Below are 20,928 nucleotides of genomic sequence, written 5' to 3'. Positions count from 1 at the left end.
GTTTGGGGGTCATGAGCAGAGCAATGGCGCTGGAAGCTGTTGGCATGGGTGAACTTGGCAGGAACGCAGTTGGAGAGAGAGGAGAGGCACAAGCGCAAGAAGCCGCCGTGTGAGGGGCCAGGGAGGATGGGTGGTGGCAAAGGAGCCGCTAAGGCCTCCAGGAGCAAGCGGGGGAGGGGAGCAGAGGAAGTGGATGTTCCGATGCCTTCCACAAGGCAGAGACAGGTGGAGAAGCATCCACTAAAAACAAAGAACAGGGTCATTGTCAGGCCTTGCTGGAGCGGTTGTCATGGGGCAGTGGGGGCAGGAGTGAGAAGGACTGAGTGGCAGACCAGGGAGCCGGGCCACACCGGGGCCTGCCTTTCCACAGCGTGGCCGTGGCTGTGCTTGCGAAGGTGACAGGGACAGTGGGTGGAGGTGGCTGAGGGCTTAATGTTGAGAAATGAAGATTTCCTTTTAGTGTGTCCTAAAATTTTCCACTTACCGCCTTGATTTTAATTAATTTGTAGAGCTTCAGTAACTTAATCCTACTGGGAACTTACAAAGTACAGTGGAACTTCAGTTAGCCAGAATTCTTGGCAAATGAGCCAGCCACTCTGGAAAATGAGCATTTATTTGAGTGAAAATATTTGAAATGTAGGATTTCTTTTTTAAAACATTTTTAGTGTGGAAATAATCACATAAACATATGCAGTACAGGGAAGATTCTAATGAATGCCCACATCCTAACCATCCGACTTGAACAGCAGCTCCAGACCAATCCTGTGCCCTCTGTGCCCCCTTACCTCCCACCGAGCTCTAAGCTCTGGGACCCTTGGAAGCAGATCCTAGACATGATATCAATTCATTGGTACAGCTTTCCTACGTTTCTCTAAAAAAACATTTTTTAATACTTTATTTAATACTTATTTTAATTCATTTTAATTAAATTTAAATAATTAAATAATCATTTAATTAAAATTTAATTATATTGTCAATAATATATTAATATATAGTGATAATAATTAAGTATAAATTTAATTAAATGATTAATTTAATTTGATATTTATTTATTTGACAGAGACACAGAGAGAGAAGGAACACAAACAGGGGGAGTGGGAGAGGGAGAGGGAGAAGCAGACCCCCCACTGAGGAGGGAAGCCGACATGGGGCTCAATCCCAGGACCCTGGGATCACGACCTGAGCTGAAGGCAGATGCTTAACCAACTGAGATACCCAGGCGCCCCCAAAACATTTTTTTTAAATATATTTTTTAAAGAGTTTATTTATTTATTTGACAGACAGGGATCACAAGTAGGCAGAGCAGCAGTCAGAGAGTGACAGGGAAGCAGGCTCCCCGCTGAGCAGAGAGTCAGACGCGGGCTCGATCCCAGGACAACCCTGAGATCACTGCTGGAGCTGAAGGCAGAGGCTTTAACCCACTGAGCCACCCAGGCGCCCCCCAAAACACTTTTTAAAAACATGTAACCACAATACCAGTATTACTCTTAAAGTCTTTAACAATAATTCCTTATTTTAATCAAGTATTCATTGTTCAGATTTCCCCCAACAGTCTCATTTTTCCCTAATTGGTTGTTTGAAAGAAGGCTCCAAACAAGGTCCACACATTGCATGTGTTTGCTCTGGCAGGACTCCCTTTCTCTTCATGTAATTTATGTGTGGAGGAAACAGGCTGCTTGGAGGCCTGAGTGTCAGGAATGTGGGACTGAGCTGAGCGCCCCAGCAGAGCAAGCGGGACAGGGAGGGCTGGGGGTGGGTTGTGGATGATGACCAGACGGTCGGGACTCCTGTCTGCAGGAAGGAGGCAGGAGGTGGAGGCCCTGAGCAAAGGGAGAGGCTAGGGCTGCTGGGGGCCAGGGCCCGTACTTAGGATCCCTGATGCCTCGCGGCTGCCGGAGCTGATGGAAGGTGGGAAGATGGCCTAAGCCCAGGAACAGGGGCAGAACTGGGTGGGTGAGAGGCCAGGGGTCAGGCTGGAGATGAGGGAGGGGCTGGGCCTGATGTCAGGCCTAGAAGGAACAGGATGTCTGTGTCAGGGATGAAGGGAGAGGACAGTGCCAGAAACCAGCTCCTCCCCACCTGGCCCTGTCCCCGGAGCCCCTCCCTGCCCTGCCAGCTGCAGCTCCTCCCAGGGGCCCAGACACCAGATCCCTTCGAAATGCTGGTGGTCAGTGGCCCAGAGCCCTTGTTCTGCCTTCTCCTCCTCCTGCTCCTGGGCCCCTACAGCTCTGCGGGGGCCAGTCCTCCTCACAGAAGATTTGAGTACAAGCTCAGCTTCAAAGGACCAAGACTGGCGTTGCCTGGGGCAGGAATACCCTTCTGGAGTCATCATGGAGGTGAGGGGTCGGGTAGGGACCCTCTGGAGGGGCTGACCAGCTCTAGGTGGCTGTGACTCGGTGGGGAGTGGGCCTGCTGATGCCAGCTGCTGCCCAAGATGGGGCCAGGCCTGGGCAGGCAGTGGCCTCAGCCCCAGGAACCCTCCCAGGCTCGTCTTCCTTCTCCACCACCACAACACCACTGCCATCCACCAGTCTCCATTTCTCCCCTCTGCCTCTCTCTTTCTCTGCCCTAGGACTTCCCTCTTCTCCTTTTGCCTCCCCTTGGACCCCCTCTTCTTCCTCTGCCTGTTGGACCCATAAGCACACACACGCTTGCTCACATGCTGAGTCCCAGACACACAGATGCAAGGGCAACTCGGACCAGCACCTGCCTCCCTTCTCCCTGCACCTTGCTGCCCGGCCTGTGGATGTCCGTGAGAACTGGGGGCTGCTGGAGGGAGGTACCCTCATGGCCAGCTGTTTTGCCAGAGAAGGCACCAGCTCTGCCCTGTGTCTGTGTTGGTTGGAAGCAGGCGTGAGAGCATGCTTCAGAAACTTCAGAAACTTCCAAGCCTAGGCCTCCATAGTCTGTCTTCTACTTGATCTTGTTTAAAAAGGATTTTTTTTTCCCCTGAGGCAGGGCTCAGTCTCACAATCCTGAGATCATGACCTGAGTCAAAATCAAGAGTCGGATGCTTAACCCTTCCGAGGACTTACAAGGACCCATGTAGTACCAAGGAGCTTAAAATAGGAATGAACAAGACTCAGGCTTAAGGCTGAGGCAGAAGATGAGTCCAGGAACATGGCTTGTCACCAAAACAGGCCATGGGGTCTGCCCACCCTTCAGAGTTGGGCCATGGATCAGGTTCAGAGCCACCCAGCAGGCAAAGCAAAGAGAGAAAGCAGATCCACTATGTACTTCTGTGTCTGTGAGAAAGGGCATGATTCCTGACTGAGACCAGAACGAATATCCCTTTAAGATGACAGACTCTGTCAGAAGGGTCTTTGGACCAATTTTCCTCACAGAGACATGGGAGGTAAACAAGGAAAGGGGCCAATTCTCACAGCACCAAGCCAGACCCTGCCTCAGGCCTACGACGGCAGGGCCTGTAAAACACACCCTGCTCTGGGCCCGGTTGAGTCTGGAGTGTCCCAGACCCTATGGGGGAGCAGAGGCGCATTCTCCAAGATCACATGGTGACATGCGTCCTGTCCATTCGTGCATTCCCTCATCCTTTTATCAGACTTCCCCCATCACGGCCCTCTGTGCCCAGCCCAGAGACACAAGGCTGTCAGCCTCAAGGAGTCATAGTTTGCAGGTGAAGTCTCACAGACAAGCCACGTAAAGCTGAATGCATTAGTGCCCTATACAGCGGACCATCCTTGCCTCCTGCAAGTCACTTCAGAGGCAGTGGTGGCTTCTAAGGACCCCCAGGACATCTGACCGTGCCGCCTCTGAGCCTCCCTGCCCCCAGCCCTGGCCTTGCTGAGCAAACACCCTGGATTAGCCATCTCCGGAAACTCCTGGCAAGGCCTGGGCCTTGGGCCAGGTTCCAGGCTGGCAGGCCAGAGAGGTGGGGAACCAGCTGGGGTGAGGCCTCTGATCTCCTTATCCCTGATTCCTGCCAAGCCTGCCTCAGTTTCCTCCCCTTTCCCTCCTCCTCCCAGACAGGCCTCCCCTAGCCACAGCCACTGAGAATTCACACAGACACACACTCCATCCTCCACCCTTTCCTCATGGTAGGGCCAGCCAGTTCCCACCTTTGCTTTCATGCTTTCCCCTAGGTCCCCCACCCCCCACCAGAAAGCCCCCGGCCTCATCTGGCCACACCCGAGTCTCTCCCTGCTTCCATAGCCTGGAGTCCTGAACCCCAGCGTGGCTGTTCTTGCAAAGCACTCTGCTGTGTCCTCTGGCCTCGGGCACTTCCTTTTCCTTCTCAGGGCCTGTTTTCTCACCTGAGATGTGGAAAGGGGTGACACAAATCTCTCCTGTGGTAGAAAAAGCTGACGCTTGAACAACACAGGGGCTGGGGAGCCGAGCCCATACACAGTGCAAAATTAGGGTATAACTTATGAAAGTTATAAAACTTAACTGTTCATAGCTTGACCAAAAGCCTTACAGATACCCAGATGGCCAAGTAACACATATTTTGTATGTTATATGTATTATATACCAGATTCTTATAAAAAGGTAAGCCAGAGAGAAGAAGGTGTTATCAAGAAAATCATAAAGAAGACGGGAGCCTGGGTGGCTAATTCCGTTAAACACCCAATCCTTGGTTTTGGCTCAGGTCATAATCTCAGGGTCCGGGTATCAGGCTCCACACCCAGCACGGAGTCTGCTCGAGACTCTTTCCCCCCCACCCCCGCTTTCCTTTCCCCTCCGCTCCTCCCCCTGTTCACGCACGTGCTCTCTCACACTCTAAAAAAATTTTTTAAAAAGAAGGAAAAAGAAAATCATAAAGAAAAAAATACATTTACAGTATCATACTGTATTTATCAAAAACATTTGCATATAAATGGACCTGCGCCATAGGTGGCCCTATTGTTCAAGGGTCAGCTGTACTTGGAATCCCATGGAGCTGAGTTCGAATCCACTTAGTTCCTTAACCGTTCGGAGCCTCAGTTTCCTTGTGTAAATGGGGTCTTTAAAAAGCAGGCCGTACAGACTTGTAGAGAGGCTTGCATGAAAAGTCAGGTAAAGTACCACCCCGTGGGTCTGCAGTCCGTTGCCCTCCCCTGGCAAAGCCCGCAACCCCCTGGCTGTGCTGGGCTCCAGCTCCTCCTTCCTCAGTGGGTTCCCGCGTCCAACAGGCCTGTTATTTACTGGCAGGCCTTGGTGTTCCCTCCCTTCCCCCGCTCCCCGGTCCCAGCCCAGGCCAGAGAGACAATGATGGGAGAAGTGGGGACCGTGGGGCCCCAGGCCTGAGCTGCCCCGGTCCGCAGATGCCATGCTGGGCCTGGAAGAAGTGCGGCTGGTCCCGTCCATGCAGAACCGCAGTGGCGCCGTGTGGAGCAGGGTCCCTGTCCTCTTCTCTGCCTGGGAGGTGGCGGTGCAGATGCGGGTGACTGGGCCAGGGCGCCGGGGAGCCCGGGGCGTGGTGAGTGGCCCCAACCAGGGCCTGGCAGAGGGGGTGAGGCAGGGAGATGGGTGGTGAGCCTGAGGTTCCGCTGTCCTGAGGGACCCCCTGGGGACTGAGCCGCTGTGGACCCGCAGGCCGTGTGGTACACCCGGGACAGGGGCCAAGTAGGCTCCGTCCTGGAGGGGCCAACCTCGTGGGACGGCATCGGGATCCTGTTCGACTCCTCGTCTGAGGACACCCAGGTGAGAGTGATTTCCCACCCCCCACCATCCACACTGTCCCCCTCCTCCCTGTAGCTCAGGCTGCCTATCACACCCCCCTACCCCCGTGCAGAACAGCCCCACCGTCCGTGTGCTGACCAGCGATGGACACACTCGCTATGAGGCGCATGGGTAAGGCCCTGTCTGGACAGACTCCTACCCCTCTCCTGGGCCACGTGGGCCTCAGTGGTTACCCACACCGCCAACTCAGGCCCCTGCCCCAGCTTCTGATGGGATCCCCCTACCCTACCCCACCAGGACTGTCTCCTCCGCGAGGGCCTCTTATCTGAGCTGCTTGCTGCTGCCCTGAACTCCCTCCCGCTTTGTCCCAGCTGGGCCCAGTAACTGCCCCACTGAATGCTCAATTCGTTCAACCTAACAGCTCCCACTTGGTGGGGGACAGATGTGAAAGGACACAGGGCGGAGCCTGTGCTGAGCGCTCTCACTCACATCTCACCTGGTCAGCAACACTCCGCAGAAGGGGGCATTATTACTCCCCAGCTACAGGCAAGGACCTTCAGGCCCAGAGAGGTGGAGCGACATGCCGGAGGTCACACAGCTCTGTGCAGAGCTGAGATTTGAGGCCAGGTGGCCCACGCCCTGCCCCGCTGCCCCACCGCCTGCCGGCCAGCGCCTTCCCTTTCTCCCAGATGACGTGGCTGCCCTTCCCACCCAGCCCGGCTGCCTCCTCAGTGTTTCTCAGCAAACATCCCTTAGCTCATAAGAATTAGAGTAATTGCGGTGTTTATGGAGCAGAGCTTACCTGTGTCCCGGGCGCAGCGCCAAGCACTTTGTACTCACTGTCTTAGTTAACCCTCATAACAAGGTTATGAGGTAGTTTCAATTATTATCCTCATTTTAAAGATGGGGCAACTCAGGTCTGGAAGGACCTGGTAATTTGCCCAAGGTCACACGGGCCGCTGCTCAAGCTGTGGCTTCTCCCGGCTCTGGGCCGCCTCCCTCTCGGCTGAAGGCAGCGTGACTGCCTGGTCTACGCGGCTCTGGGCCCAGAGAAACTCGGGACCTCTGGGGCACACAGAACTCGCCTCGTGCTGCCCGGCCTGAGTCTGTCCTGCTGCTTCAAGCTTGGAGAAGACTTCCCAGAGGCACAGGGGGACGTGGAGGTTAAGGGAGGGACGGTGGGAGGATGCGGTGGGCCTGGGGGGCTGAGGGCGTCCCAGGCTGTCTCCCTGAGGGAAGAGTCACAGGAAAGGCCCCTTCTGTAAACTCCGAGTGGCAGCACTCTGCCTGGCAAGGCTGGCTTCCCTGCTCCTCGCTCTCTCCTACTAAAGAAGCAGACTACATCAAGAGAGACTCAAGCTAGACCATAGGGACACGTCCCATTCCCCGGGTCACCCAGTGGGGGGCGGGGGTTGCTGCAGGCCCACGCAGAGTGGCCCCTGGGACCCCCCCACCCCCGCCACCACCTGGCTGGATTCCAAGTGCCCACAGGGACGGAGCTGGCAGCGAGCTGGGCGCCTGCCACTGGGATTTCCGCAACCTACCATACCCCTTCAGAGTGCGGATCACCTACTGGGGGCAGCGGCTGCAAGTGAGTGCCCCTTCTGCTTTCCTGCTTCTTTGGGCAGGGAGGGGCTGACCGTAGGGCTCAGAGCTACAGAGCTGCTATGAGCGCACCCGTGACCCCAGCAGACTGGTGCCTGTGACACCACACGGGGTCTGTTGCACAGAGGGGCTGCACTCTGGTCCCTGCACACACTGCGAACTCCCAGAGCACACACTTAGGGGAGCTAGCGTGAGACCAGGTGAACGTGTCCCTCCTTGCCGTTCTGACATCGGGCCCCGTGGCCGCCTTTAGAACCAGGAGAGCCATTGGATCAGAGGTGGGGACGATGCCCACTGCTGGGGTCAGGGGGTTCCATGTGCAAGGGGCTCAGTTCTCTGTGCCCCTCAGGTGTCCCTGAACAGTGGCCTCACTCCCAGCGACCTAGAGGAGGTCTGCGTTGACACGGGGCCCCTGCTCTTGGCTCCTGGAGGTTTCTTTGGGGTCTCGGCAGCCACCAGCACCCTGGCAGGTGAGGGCCTTCTGGGCAGGTAAGAGCAGAGGAGTGCTACCTAATGTCCCATGACCCACCCTGAGCACACCCTCTAAAGAGCTCTGGGTGTGGGTCAGCCACTTCCTCTCCATGTGGCCTGCACGAGCCCTCTCTGGGCTTCTGTTACCATCGGGAAGCTCATGTCTGCCTTGCAGAGTTGCCTGAAGTCTCAAATAGGATAAAGCACAAGAAGTCTTTATTCCAAGAATGGCTCTATAGGTGCCCCTAGCTGGGAACTGTGGGGCAAGTGGAAGAGGGACATGAAAGACATTTAGGGGGCTGGAGCAAAAGGATATAACATCATGAAGAGTCCACGGAGGGACCCACAACTGGAAATCAGGGTGCAATTCGAGAGTGGCAGTTCTTGAAGGCCAGGACTTTTGTCTTTAGACTGTAGGCACTAGGGAGCCATGGAAGGTTCGTGAGGAGGAGAGTGACATGGTCAGAGCCATGCTGAGGAGGCGGCCATTGTGTGGTTGCTTCTGTCAGTAACAGCCACGCTCTGGGGCCCAAGGGTGTCACTCAGCCTGTTGCCCTAGCTCTAGCCATTCACCACGGGCCCATCTTTGGCTCTGTGTGTGAGTCAACCCTCACAGCGCCCCCCATCTGCTTGTCTGGCCCTCACACATTTTCTATGAAGTGAGCAAGATGGGGGCTAGAGTTGCCCAAAGTCACCCAGATCTCCTGCCTACCTGGAATGTAATGATGCCTGGGGGGAGGGGGAGGGCTGAGTAAGTGGGCCACTGGGTGGAGGGGGCGTCTTCCCTTCCCTTCTCTCTCCTCTTTCCAGATGACCATGACATCCTGTCCTTCCTGACCTTCAGTCTGAGTGAGCCGGGTCCAAAGGTGATGCCAGCCCTGAGCCAGCCTTCAGGGGAGAGCTGGGGGAGACACAGCCCAGGGACACTTCCCTGCCCCAGATGCTTCTGCTCACGCCATGTGCAATCAGTCCTGTCATTCCAGCCTTTATCTCTAAGACTATCTCTCTCTCTCTCTGAGCTTTGCTCAGAGCAGGCCTTGTTTCAGGCAGCGCTGGGGGCCAGAGGTGACCTAGAGCTAGGCCCTGTCCCACAGCACGTCCACAGCTGGCTGGGGGTTGTAGAAGCACGGAAGAGCGGTCCTGACCCGCCAGGGGGAGCAGGGATGGCCACCTGGGAGAGATGAGCTTGAAAGGGCGATAGAGGTAGCTGAGCAGAGGAGCAGCAGGGACAAAGGTCTGAGTCCTGAGAGAGCTGCTGGGGCCCAGGCGGCCGCAGGAGGGAAGGCCGTGGGGACTGGCCGCAGCAGAGCAGGACAGAAACAGCAGGGCCCGCTGGCTGAGCTGAGGGAGACCCAGCTGGGGTGCTCCAGGAGGGGGAATGGAGACCTTGTGGGAAGCTCCCCTCACCCGCAGACCTCCCATGGGTTTCAGGCCTGAGTTGTGTCTTCTTTTTCCAGCCTCCCCCACAGCCCTTTCTGGAGATGGAGGAGCTCCGGCTGGTGAGGCAGCTGGAAGGGCTTTGGGCAAGGCTGGCCCTGGGCACCGAGGAGCACGTGATTCCACAGCGGAGCTCTGAAGTCCAGGAAGAGGGTAAGGGAGCAGGGAGGTAGGGCAGGGTCCCATTTGAGCATTGCAGGGTCCTCTTCCCTTCAAAGCAGGAGCTTTTTAATTAATGGGGAGATGAAGATCTGAGGAGGCCATATCTAGCAGACCCTGGGTCCCAGGAACTCTGTCCTATCCCCACCCCACCACCAAGACATAGCTCTCCAGGGGAGAGTCTAGCAGGCAGAAGCCATGCCTTTCTGCTCCCCCTCTCCAAGGAGCCCCCAAAAGATAGGATCTGCTACCCTGTCCCAGCTGGCTGCCTGTTCCAGCTCTGCCCCAATCTCCAGGGGAAAGAAGCTTTGGGCTGGCAGAGACGCTGGGCAGACACCGCCAGACCCTGCAGGCTCTCCAGGGTCTATCTGAACAGCTGGCCCAGGCTGAGAGACAATGGAAGAAGCAGCTGGGGTCCCTGGGCCGGGCCAGGCCTGTGGGAGCCTGGGTGAGTGGCCCCTTGGGCACCCACGGCCCTGCCTGCAGGCCTGGATAGGACAGCTCCCTCGGGGACTGGGTCCCGCCTCCAGGGGGCTCCCTCTGTCCAGAAAGAGGGAGCACTCTACTTAGGAACGGGTCTCCCCCAAGGTCTGGAGGGGGAGGAGAGCTAGGGAGCAGTGCTGCAGGGGGCAGGGTGGGGCGGACCTGCCGGGCAGGGGAGCGTGCAGGAGGGTAGCCCACAGATCCACACGGCAGGGCTTGGGAGGGGAGATGCTGGGCATTTGGACGCAGGCTGTAGACATGTGCCAGAAATAGACTGGGTGCTAATTTGCATGTAGCTCCACATGTGATTTGGTTCACACATGGCTTGCTTCATGCTCAGATGGACCAGAATCCTCGTTTCATCCCCACTGCTCTCCCGGCTTCTCCTCCAGGGAGCCGTGTCCCATGGCACGCCCAGCCCGGGGCCTGAGAGCCCGGGACTCATTCAAGCTGTGAGATGCCGGGCAGAAGAAGCCCGTGGCTCCTGGGGGCTTGGCTGGGCTCTGGCAGCTCAGGTCTTTCATCTCTTGTCCTCAGGCCAGAGCAGCTGAGGCTGGGCTGCTGGAGGGGTGATGTGGGGATGGGGCCGTACTCCAAGGCTAGGCCCAGAGCTCCTCCCGCCAGAGTCTATCCACCGCAGAGAGGGGAGGTCACTTCTCCAGGCCACTCAGCAAGACAGAGACCCAAGCACTGAGAGTTGTTCAGCACTGGTCCCATCTTGCGCTGTGCCCCGGGGGGTGGTAGGTAGCAGAGGACTGGACTGGGCCTCTGCCTCCTTCAGGGGCAGAACCACTTCTGCAAAGGGCAGAAAGCCTGTGACCCCCAGGGGGAGGGGTTTGAGAGGAAGAGGAATCCAGAAGCCCAGCTGGACAGGGAGAGAAACTCAATGTGTCAGGTCATGTCCAAACTGACCAGGTAAGCTGGCAAGGCCTTCCAGAAGGAAGGGGCTACAGTGTCCTTGGGGAAGAGGGACTTCGGGAAGAGAGGGGCTGTGCTCTGGGCCCTAGAGGACAAGGCAGCATTCCTGCAGGACTTGGCCAAGGTCAGCGCCCTGCTCCATGGACAGAGGACTCTTCTCCAGGACCTGCAAAAGATGAGGTAAAGGCACCTGCCAGGAGGGGTCCTGGTGGGGGGAGGCAGAGAAGCCCTGCTTCACCCACTTGCTCAGCCTCAAGTCCCTCCATCGGCCCCCTATTCCTTTCCTCACTCCCTGAGCATCCAGCACGAAGTCTGACACATGGGGAGGGGCTGGGGCAGAGTTAGGTTTGTCCAGTGGACCTGAACTTAATTGAATCGAGTTTAAAGTCTGAAATTCCTAGTTTAAAAGTAACTCTCCCTGGGAAGAACCCCTCATGAGAGCCCCTATCGGAACCCCATCTTCCCAGGGAGGGCAGGTAAATCTGAACCCTCCTTCAGTGACAGCTCCTGGAAGGACGGGATGTTTTTTGTTTTGCTGGTTTTTCGTTTGTTTTTAAGATTTTATTTATTTATTAGAGAGAGACAGCACAAGCAGGAGGAGCCAGGCAGGGGGAGAGGAAGAAGCAGGCCCCCTGCTAAGCAAGGAACCCCACACGGGGCTTGAATGCTGGATCCTGGGATCATGACTTGAGCCAAAGACAGCCACTTAACTGACTGAGCCACCCAGGCACCCCATGGAGTCAATGTTTTAATGGCATTCTTGCAGGAACCATAACCGAGATCAGGCCCAGCCGAAGAGGGGGCGGTCCCTGACTTCTTTTTGCCCCCCACCAACATCCCACCCTAGGCCAAGCCTCAGGAGCTACCCATAGAGCTCTAGGCACAGGGAGGTCACCTTGATGCCATGGAGGAGGGATCGGGCTGGATGCTGGATTCTGGGTCCCTTACCCACATCTAGACACTTAGGGGTGGGAAGATGGATAGAGGGAGAGGAACTAAATCCCCTGGGGACTGGGGATGGAAAGCAAAGCCCAGGGAGCCTAGAGTTGAGACAGACAACTTTAGGAGACCTTCCTTTGACCTAAAGCTGTCTGAGGATACAGGAAGAAGGTTTGGGGAAAGAAGACCAGCCCCTAAGAAGGGGCCCTATGGATGGTGTCTGTTTCCCACCAGGTGCTGCTGTTAGGGATTATGAGAAGTGGTTAGGGGGTTTGGCTGCAACTAGAAGGCATAATGAGTCATCCCCCTTGGTTTCCATCCCCTACCAGGGATGCTGCTGCCCACGTGGCCTCAAGAGCACAGCTCTTCTATCTGCCGGTGGGCACCAAGCATCATTTCTTAGAGCTGGCCCAGATCCTGAGCCTCCTGCAGAAGGACCTTCAGGGCCCATTGGTGAGTGAGAAGGAAGGGGTACCAGGAGGACCCCATCCTTGAGGTCCGGGCTCAGCCCCCTTCCTCCAGCACTGCAGGCCCTCCTGCCCTCACGCTCCCCTGTTGGGACTGCTGGAAGGCACACGTATGTCTGTATTTGTGATACTCATGTGATCTTCTCTCTGCCCGCTCCGCTCTCTGGAAGCTCCCATGGACTCTCGATGCCAGTAGGGCCCTGAAGACCCTTGGCTCCAACCCCCCTCAGTGACCAGAAGGGAAATGGGAGTCCCCAGAGCTCAGCGGTGAAGCTCTCCCTTCCCTGTGCCCCATCTTGCTCTTACCTTTGCCCTCACCCTCACCCTCACCTTGGCTTTCACTCTTTACTTCTTCTTTCTCAACTCTAGAGCCTTCAGAGCCCTGAAGATCCCAGGCCCTAGGCCTTCCCAGCTGTTCCAACAAACAGAGCCATGGGAGCTAGGGTGGGGGAAGCAGCTTTTTACTCTGACCCCTCTCCAAGTTCCCTGGATGAGAACCAGGGTGCTCCAAGCCTGAGGAAAGGAAGTAGAGCCCACACAGAGCCCAGATTCCAGGTCCCCTTCTTCCTTTGGGTAGGAAGCTGGTCCAAGACTTTAGAATGTACCCTTTCAGAAAACAGCAGCCAAGAACCCTCGCCCACCTGGCCAACTCCTGGGGGCCTCCTCATGCCTACGGCCCAGAATGTTCTTGTTCTTCCTCCTCATTCAGACTGTTGGCTTCTTCTGTTATGTGCACTTCAGGTGGGTCTTCCCATGGGTAAGGCATCCTATGCCCACCTGGCATCTCTTAATTCTGGGTCATAGCCACCCAATTTGAGAGATGGTGCACTGAGGCCCAGGAGGAATGTGCCTGGTCTACCAGCTGGCAAGGAGTGGCCCTCAGGCTAGGACCCATTTTTTCTGATAGGCTCTACTGACCACCAGGTCAGCTCCTGGCCCCATCTAAGTCCTGCCCTCACAGAACTCACTTGCTGGTGTGAGAAACTGACGGGTAACTGATAGTTTTGTGGTCAGTGCCATGATGGCAGGAAGCTCAGGGGCTATGACAGTACAAGAAAAAAAAACACTTGACCCAGCTTGGGGCGATCAGAGCATTGACCTGGAAGAGACCTTGGATATGAGTCATCAAGATAACTAGAAGTTTTCCAGCCTGTCAAGATAAGTAAGGGCATCAATGCAGAGAAAAGGCATGGAAGCATGAAAAAAGCACAATATTCTGGAGAAAAAGTGGCAAGTTCAGTACTGTCAAAGCAAAGTATGGGACCAGTTTGTGAAATTGGGCAAAGAGAATTTAAAAGAGGGAGGAGGTCACTAACTCTGATTGGTCAGTGTTTGTGGAATGAATGAAACATTTAGATATGGAGAGTGTGCTAAGATGCTCAGAAATGGGACTGACAGTCCTTACTGGTGAAATTTCAAGACAAGAAGAATCAGTGTGGTCTGGGGTGGTCCCAGGGGAGAAGTGAAGTGTGCTGAGCTTTAAAAGCAGAATAGAAGAGAGGACAGCCTCCAGGTGAGAACAGCACAGGTACAAAGTGGAAATGATGACAAGCTTATGCATTATGTAGGCTTGCAATGGTGGCCATAAGGCTGGAGCCACCTGGACAGACCTTGAATGCCAGGGGAATAATGTGATCCTGATGGGATAGGCCAGGGGAGCCATAAAAGGCCCTAGAACAGGGGAGACTCTGGGGGAGAGATGCTAGAGAGGTGAATGTGGGAGGCTGTTCTTAAAAGCCCCAAAGGCAGAAATCCAAGTAACCTTCTTCTCCTTTCCCTGACAGTAGGCAGGAGCTGGACAAGAGCCTTTGGGACTGTTTGTCCACAGGCAGACCTCTGTGTCCTGCACCACGAAACCCTGGGGCCCTGGGGGTTCTGAGGAGGCAGCCTCTCTCCCTCAGCATTCACGCAAGACTCACCTGAAAGCCCTGAAGGAGGGGGTAGTGTCTGGGGGTAAAGAGCTTGGTCAGTACTCTCTCCTTTTGGGTGCCTAGCTCCTGCTCACACCTTACTTTTGGCAAGCGCCAGTCTTATTAAAGGTGATTTACATCTCCCCGTGCTTTGATATGCTCATTTACCTTCTGACTTCACCTTAATCCTTCTGAAGGCTTCCACTTTCTCTGGACAGGTAGCTGGCAGGGAGCTCCAAGCAGGCAAGGAGGTCAAGGACTGACTTGATTACCCAAACCTAGATACCCCACAAAACTTGAGCCCTAGAGGATGGAGGGAGAAGAAGTCACAACCGTGTATAATTCTATCCCCAAATTCCTCCAGAACAAAGAGTGGTATCTCCAGGTGTCCTTCCTGGCTCAGCCCAGCCAGCATCACCATGAACAACCTTCTCCCTCTCCACTTTTTGCAGCTCTAGAGTTCAGCGGGGCTGGCCTGTGAGGGAGAGCTCTGAGGCAACCCATGGAGATACAATTGGGATTCCCGCTTTCTGGTCTCCCTCTCTTTCCCAGCGTCCAGCTCATTGAGCAGCTGTTGGGACAGCGGGTTGGGGAGGATGGGGTACGGGCCAGGGCAGGATCTTTGCCCCTTGCTACCACTTGAAACAGCTAGCTGAAATCCTGGCTGTCAGGGACCTGAGAGGGGAGGGAGTGGGGGGAGACTGGGGAGCAGAGTTCCAGGCGCATCAGTGCAGCCCCTTTCCCTGGGGAGCGACCCCACCCCCACAGGCCCTAATCCGTTGTCAGCAATGCCCAGGCGGAGCTTGGCGTGGTAGGAGGCACGTGGGGGAGGCGGGAGAGCGGAGCAGGCACGTGGTCCAGCCTCCTCAGCCCCGTGCATGCCCCCCGCCCCCCGTGAGGAGGGGTTTGGGGAGGTGGGGGCGGGCCTGGGCGGGGGCGGGCGGCGGGAGGCTCAGAGCGTGGGGCGCCTGCCCGCGGCAGGAGCTGTCCGCGAGACCTAGTGCTGAAGTAGGTGCGGACGTGCCTGGCTCCCGGAGCCCGGTGCCAGGGCCAGCGAAGACCATGGCGTTCATGGTGAAGACTATGGTGGGCGGCCAGCTGAAGAATCTCACCGGGAGCCTGGGGGGCGGCGAGGACAAGGGGGACGGGGACAAATCGGCGGCCGAAGCGCAGGGCATGAGCCGAGAAGAGTATGAGGAGTATCAGAAGCAACTGGTGGAAGAGAAGTGAGTGGGATCCTTTCCTGGCTCCAACGACCTTCCCCCACCCCCTCCAGCCACCTGGCCGACCTCTAGGGCGGTTTCAGACCCCGAGTCCCTTACCCTACTTTTCTAGACACGGTAAGAGGCTGGCATGTGCTTTCTAGGCTGCTCCCAGAGCCACCCTATCTCAAACCCAGGACCCCGTCCCAGCTTCGCACTCCGGGCCCAGAGGGAGTGGGGGCAGGGGCAGAAAGGACGTGGGATGGGGTGGGGGCACGTGCATTTCTGACGAAACAGGTAATCCCTTAATCCGATCTGGTCCTAACCGTCTCCATCTTCCAACTGGAGCTCCTCTGAGCCTGAGCTTCTGAGAAAAGCGATGCCGCTGAGGGGGGTCAGAGTCACGGAGACAGATCTTGAGATGGGGCATTCATAGATACTGAGTCTCAATGTCCACTTGTGTGTGGGCAGTGCTGGGGCAGAGAGGCAGCTGGGGCTGGCCCCCTGAGCTAGGCTGCTTAAGTTCAGATCTAGGTTTGTCTTCTTTTTAGATGGGTGACTTTAGACAGGTTACCTAAACCTTCTGTGCCTCAGTTTCCTCTTCTGTAAAATGGGAGTGGTAACCATAAAACTTGCCTTATATATTTATAAGGATTAAATTATTTAACGCATGTAAACTGCATTGCACAATGCCTGGCACATGGTATATCATTAAACATTAGCTATTATTTCGCTTAATCCTGATAATAGTTTTGTGAGTTGCAAAAGAGGGAAGTAAGTGGCGTACCAAAAGTGGCAATGCAGCCAGGACTCAAACCCAAGTCTGTCCCGAATACTTTCCCCCACACGACACAATCTGTCAGGAAGGGAAAAGACAGACGGAGTTGGAGGCTGCGAGGGACACATATTAGGGTCTGCAGAGTGAGCGAGACAGGCTGACGCTCCTGCTGGGAGAGTCCAGTGGCAGGTGCAGAGAAAGGGCCGCGATGACGTGGGGAGAGGCAGCAAAGACTAACCGAGACCCAAGACCCGCCAGGTCGGAGCACCCTCCCGATACACAGCCACAGCCAAGTCAGGCGGGATCGAAGCTGTTAGCGCCGCGGGAAGGGATGCGCGGAGACCCCTCTGCCCTTCCCTCGCAGACCCCGCCCATTCTCTCAGCCCCTGAGATGACTCCGCCCCCGGTGCCCCCGCAGGATGGAGCGGGACGCGCAGTTCACGCAGAGGAAGGCTGAGCGGGCCACGCTGCGGAGCCACTTCCGAGATAAATATCGGCTGCCCAAGGTAAGCTTAGGAGCCTGGGCTGGTAGGCACATTGGGACCCTGAGCTTGGAGCTCCCCACTCTCTCTCCAGACTCTGGGCTCCGCAACTCTCAGCTCCTGAAACTCAGGGAGCTCTTGGTTGGATCCTTCTTTCTCAGAGGAAAGAAGACTCAGAGGCCGGGGCTTGTGCTGCAAGGAAGCCCAGACTTTCCAAGACTGATAGGTTTGTGTTTCTGGAGCCAGTTCAGGCCCCTTCTCTCCCCCATGTTCCCTTCCCCCAAACCCTAATCAGGCCCAGGCAGATGAAGAATCGGAAAGCGGTAGATTTTACCGCAAGGTTGAGTATGAGGTTGAGGTTGAGTACTCTAGGAGCTCCTGCACACGGGGCGGGGAGAGGAGGGGGACAGGGGCGGGGGTAGAGAATGCAGCATCGTCTGTGGTTCAGGCACTCGGTCTTCATCCCCTTATGTAGTCCCTCAATAACGTTTCCAGGTGGCTATCACCCACACTACAAATAAGGAAACTGAGGCTCAGAGAGATTACAAGATGACAAGACCACACAGCCAGCTAGTGTTGGAACGGGGTCAGAGCTCAAGCCTGTGAACACGGAACCTCGGGTTGCTGTAGGACCCCTGGCTGCCATCCAGGGTGGGAGTCCCTCTGCAGAAAGCAAAATGTCCCTTGGTTGGTCAACAGCCAGATGTCTCCTACAGGCATTACAGCACTGGATGTGCATGGAATTTTTGCCTAAGGAGGAAAGTGAGGCACAAGGTACTCCCAGTGCCCAGAATCTTCCACTTAAATTAGAAGATCAGACATGTGAACATCACATTCACTCATTCAACAAATGTTTACTGATCCCTTGGCTGCCAGACTCTCCAGAGGGCACCAGTCTCTCAGAGGGAAAACCAGTCCAGAAAGCCAGGAAAGGTACTGAGTTAAACCCAGCTAGGAATGGAGTCATTGCTCAAATGCTTGCACTAAGCCCATTAAAAGACACAACTCTTGCCATCAGAGAACCTGCATCTAATAAAAGAGGCAAGACTGGGTGCCTGGGTGGCTCCATCAGTGAAGCGTCTGCCTTCGGCTCAGGACATGATCTTGGGGTCCTGGGACCAAGTCCCGTATCAGGCTCCCTGTTCGGCTGTAAGTCTGCTTCTCCCTCTGCCTCGTCTCTCCCCCCTGCTTGTTCTCTCTCTCTCTCTCAAATAAATAAAATCTTTTTTAAAAAGCGGGGGGAGGGGGGAGAGAAGTCTTGGCTGTAACTGAGTAGGACATAAAGTGGAAAGGGCCAGGGTCCCCAAAAGGATAGAGAAATACAATGGCAACCAGTAGGTGTGCAGACAGAGCACAGATATTTGGGTCTGTGATGTAGGTTTATTTATTTATTTTTAAAGATTTTATTTATTTATTTGACAGAGATCACAAGTAGGCAGAGAGGCAGGCAGAGAGAGAGGAGGAAGCAGGCTCCCTGCTGAGCAGAGAGCCCGATGCGGGGCTCGATCCCAGGACCCTGGGATCATGGCCTGAGCCGAAGGCAGAGGCTTTAACCCACTGAGCCACCCAGGTGCCCCATAGGTTTATTTTTTTAAGATTTTATTTATTTATTTGAGAGAGAGAGCACAAGCAGGGGAAGGAGGAGAGGGAGAGAAAGAAGCAGACTCCCCACTGAGCAGGGGGCCTGACACAGGACTCAATCCCAGGACCTTGGGACAATGACCTGAGCCGAAGTCAGCCCCTCAACCGACTGAACCACCCAGGCATCCCCATGATGTAGGTTTAAAGCAAGTGCCCCTGCTTCCTACTTGTGTGACTTGCACAAGTTACTTAAATTGAGTAATTTGCTTACTTAAAACTGAGCCTCAGTTTCCCCTTATTTGTAAAATAGAAATAAGAACACCTACCTCACAGGGGTATTTTGAATGTCAGACATACAATAGGCACTTAATAAATGGTACCCATCACTACGATCAATACATCCTCCAGCGTAGGCAATGATCGCCAGCCTATGAACTAGCTGCCTGGAACAGTTTGATTCTTAAGCATTTCCATTTTGCTTTATTCACTATGTGAGTGTCTTCGGTATCTCAGAGTGAAGTTAGGTGGTATAAAATGCAAGGCGTGAAAGTGCAAGGTCTCCGTGTCCCAAGTGTCCAAGGCTCGATCCTGGGATGTGGGGGTGGGGGCTGAGCTCACCGGAACGTGTGGCTCGAGAATCTAGGGGCTGGGAGCCCAGGCCAGGCCTCCCCCCTGTCCCTTCAACTCTGGGTGTTCCTGGGCCTCCAGCCCCACTCTGCCTCCTCCCCTCTTCCCTTCAGAATGAGACAGATGAGAGCCAAATTCAGATGGCAGGTGGAGACGTGGAGCTGCCCCGGGAGCTGGCCAAGATGATTGCGGAGGACACAGAGGAGGAGGAGGAGAGGGCCTCTGTCCTCGGGCAGTTGGCCAGTCTCCCTGGCTTGGACATCGGCTCACTCAAGGACAAGGCCCAGGCCACACTGGGGGACCTCAAGCAATCAGCTGAAAAGTGCCACATCATGTGACTACTCCCCCTGGGGTTGCCCACTGGGGTGACCAGAGGGCTGGGCCCACGTGAGAGCTAAGAGCATGTCTCAATGTCCAGGGACCCACACCCCATTTTAGTTTTGTTTCCCCCCATCCCATGTTAGCTCAGGACCCTTCTCATCCATGGCCCAATCCTGCCTTCTGGTCTTTCCTTCTCCACTGGGACCAAAGTCCCCATTCCTCTCTTTCCCTCAGGACCCACCCTCTCTACTCAGCTTGGAGAGGCCTCCTAAGATTGTAGGAATATGCCCATCCCTCTCTGGCTGTGGCCCTAAGTTCCTGCACACAGGAGCGCCCATAGAGAGACCTACAGAGAGACGTGGAAACCATGGCATGTGTGGAAGCTTGGGCCACAGACACATCCTGGCAAACACAGACACAGACACAGACACACACACACACACACACACACGCCAGCCCCTCTAGACACCAACACTCAGACATGCTTAGAGGGATCTTTGGGCAGACACCCTCACTAGACCAGAAGCCCGAGGTTGAGCCTCCACGTTCATTCTCCGTGAAAGCCACTGTTCTTTTTGGTCCTCACTGCATCATCTCTAAAATGAGGATGGACTGGGTAATTTCTAAGACTCTTTCTGGCTTGGCCTCCTTGGCCCTCAGAGCCAACCCCGCACTCCTCCTTAGGCGGGACAACAGCTGCAGCCATAGCCAGGAGCGGCTGTCTCTGTGCCGTGGGCTCTGTCTCTCGGGAACTGAGCGATGCTGTGTGAGGGGCTGAGTGCCAAGGATGAAGCTGGCACTGAACGGTAGCCCAGGCGGCTCCAGGCCTTCTCTGGACCCAGGCCCAGGCAATTTCTGTTCTGTTCCTGTAGAACTCTCTCTGGATTCCATAGCTGGATCTCCTCCGTCAGCTCTGTGAAAAATAAAAACTTGAAATGATGTACCTATCTTCCCACTTCTTACAGACCTCCAGGAATTTTGGGGTTTGTAGCGCCATAGCCCTCCTCACCCATAGCTTCATAACAATGCCAGCCTCTGTAAGATGTTCAAGCCCTACCCTTCTGGGCCCCTGGGCAAGGGCGGGGTTCCTGCACAGATGGAAGGTGCCAGGTCCAGCCTGGGGCTGGGTGAAACAGGTCTGGGCTTTGAGGAGGGTGTGGTGTGGTAGCCAGCTGGATGGGGGTGAACGTGGACAAGGTCGGGCCTCCAGGCCATTACTTGGGACCCCAGGAGGGGCTCTGGTTCGATCGCAGCTGCCAGCTGTCTCTGGCACCAACGCCTATCCCCCCTTCTCGATCACAGTGCCAGCTGTCTCTGGCACCAACGCCTATCCCCCCTTCTCACCTCGGAGATGGAAGGTGTAATAAAGAGAAGGCAGGACAACCGCCTCCCAGTCCGGGCACCACTGTGTGGCTTTGAGCAGGTCTCTTTCCCTCTCGGAGCCTATTTTCCCTGCTGTGGAATGAAGAACTACCCCCTCCTAAGTAATAAGGTTTCAAAGGATGACTGTTTGTAAAGCCTTTGGCGTGTGGCAAACCATCAATAAATGACATCTGATTCCTTAAAAAACAAAGACAAACAAAAATGAAGAGCCCAAATCTCATCCTACTTAACTTGTGGGGAGGGGGTCCAGGAAACCAACCACCAGCTGGCCACCCCAGGGTCCTGAGCCGCAACAGGGTGCTACAGACCAAGCCCCGGTGTCCCTGCCTGGCACCAGCTTTCAGAAGCCAACCAAGCACGGCTGTAGGAGGGCTTGGTTTCAGGGCTAAGTTTCCACTGGGCCTCCCTTGTAAAATAAGAACAAGAAACATAAAACCTGTTCAGTAGGTAATGTGGGGAGAAACAGGTGGAAGAGAGAGGAGAGAGAGAGGATGAGGAACGAGGAGGGTGAAGACAGGGAGGGACACAGGCCCAGGACGGGAA

The 20,928-nt window shown here is 55.4% G+C and overlaps 2 protein-coding genes across 2 annotated transcripts; both read left to right on the top strand.

Annotated features, from left to right (window-relative positions):
* Positions 1-2,158: 2,158 nt before the first annotated feature.
* On the top strand, positions 2,159-14,024 carry LMAN1L (lectin, mannose binding 1 like; the record flags this gene model as incomplete). Its single annotated transcript, XM_080809375.1, has 13 exons — positions 2,159-2,336; positions 5,265-5,419; positions 5,536-5,643; positions 5,735-5,793; positions 7,114-7,213; positions 7,577-7,697; positions 8,509-8,564; positions 9,156-9,288; positions 9,591-9,742; positions 10,808-10,875; positions 11,964-12,087; positions 12,715-12,846; positions 13,893-14,024. The coding sequence occupies 13 exons, from the start codon at positions 2,159-2,161 to the stop codon at positions 14,022-14,024; spliced, it is 1,518 nt and encodes a 505-aa protein (XP_080665501.1).
* A 1,049-nt stretch (positions 14,025-15,073) lies between these two features.
* Positions 15,074-19,019, top strand: CPLX3 (complexin 3; the record flags this gene model as incomplete). Its single annotated transcript, XM_080808437.1, has 3 exons — positions 15,074-15,237; positions 16,410-16,497; positions 18,795-19,019. 3 exons carry the CDS (start codon positions 15,074-15,076, stop codon positions 19,017-19,019), a joined length of 477 nt encoding a protein of 158 aa, XP_080664563.1.
* Between the last annotated feature and the right edge of the window lie 1,909 nt (positions 19,020-20,928).

The sequence above is a fragment of the Martes martes genome (genome assembly GCF_963455335.1).
Source record: "Martes martes genome assembly, chromosome: 7".
Classification (NCBI taxonomy): Eukaryota; Metazoa; Chordata; class Mammalia; order Carnivora; family Mustelidae; genus Martes; species Martes martes.
Note: the sequence above shows the minus strand (reverse complement) of the source record. Positions and strands in the feature narration are given on the sequence as shown.